Here is a 6,000-nt window from a genome sequence, read left to right as displayed (position 1 = left end):
CAGTGTTTTCAGTTTTGGAAGAGTTTATTTCTCACTAGCCTTTACACAATATATGAGAAACATGTTCTGTTTGCCCATAAAAAAGAAGTGGTTTTGGAGCACCAAAGAGACCAGTCACATCACGGTGCTGCTCCACTCTGATTGGTTGTCACACCCCCACCCCACCCCCCCAAAAAACAGATTTGCATAATTATAGCATAAAAATGGGAAACACAATGTGACTTTTTAACCTCCTAAAATACCTGTTAAAATAGATCAAGGGTAGTCTGTACCCCAAGAATGTTCCCTGTGAATTTGAAGACTCTGGCAGCAACAGGACTCTGGACTTATGCTGAGCACAGCCAGACAGAAGCAAAGCCTTCACAACAACCGGTGGCCATATTTTGATGGTCTTGGGTAAAAGCCTTTTCCTTTGCATCATCTTGTCAAGTACAAAAAAATGAGACAACATGCTATTGCTTCTCAGGCATATTTATTCTGAAATATCAAGATATCTGAGGACAGGCAGCTCTTTTGAATTGCTATGATTGAAGGATTTTGTTCAAACTTCAAAATTGTGACTAGCTTGCATCATTTTGAAAATATAAGAAATTTTTACTGAGTGCAGGTCAGTTCATAGGAGGGGGATTTAACAGTCTCTTCTGGCAGACTGACAGGTATTCTGTGCTGTCAGCTCCTAAGATCTTTTCCTGCTTTGTGGTTTAATTCTTGAAGCGCGTGTTAATGATGACAGCAGGGTTAAACTTTGGTACTGGATATGTTGAACTCAGTAGTTTTCTCTTCTTCCACATTTATGTCTGTTCCTCTTCCTCCCTGTTCTGCCTGCTTTGGCTGCTTGTCACATACTTGGAAACCCTGAAAGGTAGGGCTGATGGGTAAAAATCTTAACCAGTGTGTGCGCCTGATCACATCCATCCCCACAGGAAGGTCATAGGATGAAAAAGAAGAGGATGAGAAAGAGGAGGTATCAGCTCGCCATCCAACCAGGCCACGTTCCTGTCTGGACCCTGGAGAGTGACAGGTACAAGCAAGACCAGATCCATTTGGGTTCATTTTGAGCATATCCTAGTACATTTCTTAAGTTATTCTGTTGTCTAATTTATCATAACCTCAGCTAACTTTGTTGGCCTGAGGTTATGTTTTTTCCCTTGTTTGTTTGTTTGTCTGTTTGTGAACAGCCTGTAACCCACAATTTTTTCCAAATATTGTTATTACATTTTTACAGAAGATTCATATCCTGATAGGCAACAATTGATTCAATTTTCAACGTCAAAGGTCAAAGTCAGGAAAAATCCCTATCCTTTAACATTGAACAAATATTCAAAAATTCATAATTCTCTTAAAAAGATCACATTTCTTTCATTAGTTACTTCATCAAAACCATCAACATGTCTATTAGACCCCATTCCTACCAGGCTGCTCAAGGAAGCCCTACCATTATTTAATGCTTCGATCTTAAATATGATCAATCTATCTTTGTTAGTTGGCTATGTACCACAGGCTTTTAAGGTGGCAGTAATTAAACCATTACTTAAAAAGCCATCACTTGACCCAGCTATCTTAGCTAATTATAGGCCAATCTCCAACCTTCCTTTTCTCTCAAAAATTCTTGAAAGGGTAGTTGTAAAACAGCTAACTGATCATCTGCAGAGGAATGGTCTATTTGAAGAGTTTCAGTCAGGTTTTAGAATTCATCATAGTACAGAAACAGCATTAGTGAAGGTTACAAATGATCTTCTTATGGCCTCGGACAGTGGACTCATCTCTGTGCTTGTTCTGTTAGACCTCAGTGCTGCTTTTGATACTGCTGACCATAAAATTTTATTACAGAGATTAGAGCATGCCATAGGTATTAAAGGCACTGCGCTGCGGTGGTTTGAATCATATTTGTCTAATAGATTACAATTTGTTCATGTAAATGGGGAATCTTCTTCACAGACTAAACTTAATTATGGAGTTCCACAAGGTTCTGTGCTAGGACCAATTTTATTCACTTTATACATGCTTCCCTTAGGCAGTATTATTAGACGGTATTGCTTAAATTTTCATTGTTACGCAGATGATACCCAGCTTTATCTATCCATGAAGCCAGAGGACACACACCAATTAGCTAAACTGCAGGATTGTCTTACAGACATAAAGACATGGATGACCTCTAATTTCCTGCTTTTAAACTCAGATAAAACTGAAGTTATTGTACTTGGCCCCACAAATCTTAGAAACATGGTGTCTAACCAGATCCTTACTCTGGATGGCATTACCCTGACCTCTAGTAATACTGTGAGAAATCTTGGAGTCATTTTTGATCAGGATATGTCATTCAAAGCGCATATTAAACAAATATGTTGGACTGCTTTTTTGCATTTACGCAATATCTCTAAAATCAGAAAGGTCTTGTCTCAGAGTGATGCTGAAAAACTAATTCATGCATTTATTTCCTCTAGGCTGGACTATTGTAATTCATTATTATCAGGTTGTCCTAAAAGTTCCCTAAAAAGCCTTCAGTTAATTCAAAATGCTGCAGCTAGAGTACTGACGGGGACTAGAAGGAGAGAGCATATCTCACCCATATTGGCCTCTCTTCATTGGCTTCCTGTTAATTCTAGAATAGAATTTAAAATTCTTCTTCTTACTTATAAGGTTTTGAATAATCAGGTCCCATCTTATCTTAGGGACCTCGTAGTACCATATCACCCCAATAGAGCGCTTCGCTCTCAGACTGCAGGCTTACTTGTAGTTCCTAGGGTTTGTAAGAGTAGAATGGGAGGCAGAGCCTTCAGCTTTCAGGCTCCTCTCCTGTGGAACCAGCTCCCAATTCAGATCAGGGAGACAGACATCCTCTCTACTTTTAAGATTAGGCTTAAAACTTTCCTTTTTGCTAAAGCTTATAGTTAGGGCTGGATCAGGTGACCCTGAACCATCCCTTAGTTATGCTGCTATAGACGTAGACTGCTGGGGGGTTCCCATGATGCATTGTTTCTTTCTCTTTTTGCTCTGTATGCACCACTCTGCATTTAATCATTAGTGATCGATCTCTGCTCCCCTCCACAGCATGTCTTTTTCCTGGTTCTCTCCCTCAGCCCCAACCAGTCCCAGCAGAAGACTGCCCCTCCCTGAGCCTGGTTCTGCTGGAGGTTTCTTCCTGTTAAAAGGGAGTTTTTCCTTCCCACTGTAGCCAAGTGCTTGCTCACAGGGGGTCGTTTTGACCGTTGGGGTTTTACATAATTATTGTATGGCCTTGCCTTACAATATAAAGCGCCTTGGGGCAACTGTTTGTTGTGATTTGGCGCTATATAAAAAAATTGATTGATTGATTGATTGATATGTGAGAGTGTTATGTAGTACGAGGTCTGTTAATAAAGTATAGGTCCTTTTTATTTTTTTCAAAAACTATATGGATTTCATTCATATGTTTTAACGTCAGACATGCTTAAACCCTCATGCGCATGCGTGAGTTTTTCCACGCCTGTCGGTGACGTCATTTGCCTGTGAGCACTCCTTGTGGGAGGAGTCGTCCAGCCCCTCGTCGGAATTCCTTTGTCTGAGAAGTTGCTGAGAGACTGGCGCTTTGTTTGATCAAAATTTTTTCTAAACCTGTGAGACACATCGAAGTGGACACAGTTCGAAAAATTAAGCTGGTTTTTGGTGAAAATTTTAACGGCTGATGAGAGATTTTGAGGTGATACTGTCGCTTTAAGGACTTCCCACGGAGCGAGACGTTGTGCAGCGCTCTCAGGCACCGTCATCAGCCTGTTTCAAGCTGAAAACCTCCACATTTCAGGCTCTATTGATCCAGGACATCGTGAGAGAACAGAGAAGTTTCAGAAAAAGTCAGTTTCAGCATTTTATCCGGATATTCCACTGTTAAAGGAGATTTTTTTAATGAATATGAGATCACTCTCATATTTGAAAGTTTTTGAAATATCTTGTGGACTGTAATAATAGAGATTATACATGAGAGATATTACGAGGACTGGTTTCTTCCATCTGTGAAATATTGCGAAGATTCGTCCCATCCTGTCTATGGCTGATGCCGAGACCCTGATTCATGTGTTTATCTCTTCTAGATTGGACTACTGCAATGTTCTATTTTCTGGTTTACTGCAGTCTAGCATTAGGGGTCTCCAATTGGTTCAAAATCATTTTGGCGTCTCTTCACTGGCTTCCTGTCCCAATGACATCAGATTTTAAGGTTCTGCCACTAGTCTATAAAATTGTTCACGTACTGGCACCTCCCTACTTAGCTGACCTAATTAAACCCTACGTATTGGCCTGGGCTCTGCGTTCTCGGGGTGCAGGACTACTTTGTGTCCCTAGGATGAATAAGAAGTCTGTGGATCACAGAGCTTTCTCTTATCGTGTCCCTGTTCTGTGGAATGATCTCCTTGCATCAATAAAACAGTCAGATTCTGTAGAGTCTTCAAGTCCAGTACTTATTAGTACGCACTTATTTTCCCTTTTGTATGGCTAGCATACTGGCATAGTATGTTACTATGCTTTTTACCCTTTTAAATTCAGTTTATTAGTAAACAGAGTGGGATGCGGCCTCAACTTTAGTATTTCTTCTGTTTTTCTTGTTGCTAAATGCTGATAAAGTATACTGTATTTTTTGCCTTTCCACTCTCTGATTCTGTTTTTTTCTCTCTGTTTAAGTTGCGTTCCCATCCATAGATGGGAGTGGGTGTTTTCTTCTGCAGGCCTCCCATCTTGTGCACCAGCATGGACCAAAATCTCCCAAAATTTCCTGTATAATTTCCTGCATTGTCAATTGTGTCTGTAGCATGGCCCAAGCAGAGGGTTGCCCCTTTGAGTCTGGACTGCTTGAGGTTTCATCCTCAGTATCATCAGAGGGAATTTTCTTTACCACTGTCACCTGTGTGCTTGCGCTGGGGGTTGGTAAGGTTAGACCTTACTTGTGTGAAGCGCTTTGAGGCAACTTTGTTGTGATATGGTGCTATATAAATATTAATAAATTCTGAATTTTTGAGGTGCACTTGTGGGGTTCCCCAGGGCTTAGTCCTTTTCAACTTATTTTTCAATTTATTTTCATTTATATAGCGCCAAATCACAACAGAGTTGCCTCAAGGTGCTTCATACAAGTGTGGTCTAACCTTACTAACCCCCAGAACAACAGTGGTAAGGAAAAACTCCCTCTGAGGAAGAAACCTCAAGTAGACGACTCAAAGGGGTGACCCTCTGCTTGGGCCATGATACAGACATAAATTACAGAATTCACAAAGTGAATATACAGTGGCTTGCAAACGTATTCAGCCAATTGGCATTTCACACATTTTAATTTGTTTAGGGCATTTCAAATACAAAAAGTAAATCAGGCTTCTCAATATAAATTTTTTTTTAATTATCTTCCTTAGACTCAAACTTATATTTTTAATTAATTTATGTCAACTTCTAGAGATTTACTTTAAGTTTGAGTCTAAGGAAGATAATTTTAGAAATTTTTATATTGAGAAGCCTGATTTACTTTTTGTAACACCATAAACAAATTAAAAAGCGTGAAATACCAAGGGGCTGAATACTCTCGCAAGCCACTGTACAGGAAATGCTGTTGGTGCACAGGACAGGAGGGTCTCCAGCACAAATACCACACCTTAGGCCTTTGTTGTTTCTGTTGTATAATAATGACATATGTTTAGTTTCTAAGTTTGTCAGTTGTATTTTATTTGCTGATGACATGACTGTTTTGTAGTGGGAATCATTTGGGACAGGTTCTGGACATGACGCAGAGGGAACTACAGAAGCTTAAATGGTTTGATTCAAACAAATTGTCATGTCACTTTGGTAAAACAAAGTGTATCATATTTGGAAATAAACCCAGGAATTTCTAAGGACATTTACTAATACATGATGCTGAAATTGAACTTGTAAATGAAACTAAATTTCTTGAGGTGTTTATTGACAATAATCTTAGTTGGAAAACACATTCATTTATGTTAAATGTAAAATGTCAAGATCATTGCCATTTTGTATAAAGCACAGGAC

General features: G+C 39.5%; 1 protein-coding gene across 1 annotated transcript in view; it reads right to left on the bottom strand.

Moving 5' to 3' along the window:
- Positions 1 to 630: 630 nt before the first annotated feature.
- slc23a1 (solute carrier family 23 member 1) overlaps positions 631 to 6,000 on the bottom strand; it is a 417,619-nt gene continuing 412,249 nt past the window's right edge. Inside the window, exon 14 of the mRNA XM_034177547.1 lies at positions 631 to 1,007. Within this exon, the coding sequence (XP_034033438.1) occupies positions 739 to 1,007 (269 nt within the window). The 3' untranslated portion in view covers positions 631 to 738. The remainder of the gene's footprint in view (positions 1,008 to 6,000) is intronic.

The sequence above is a fragment of the Thalassophryne amazonica genome, chromosome 9, assembly GCF_902500255.1.
Source record: "Thalassophryne amazonica chromosome 9, fThaAma1.1, whole genome shotgun sequence".
In the NCBI taxonomy this organism is placed as follows: Eukaryota; Metazoa; Chordata; class Actinopteri; order Batrachoidiformes; family Batrachoididae; genus Thalassophryne; species Thalassophryne amazonica.
The sequence above is the reverse complement of the archived record's forward strand: the minus strand, read 5'-3'. Positions and strand labels throughout refer to the sequence as shown.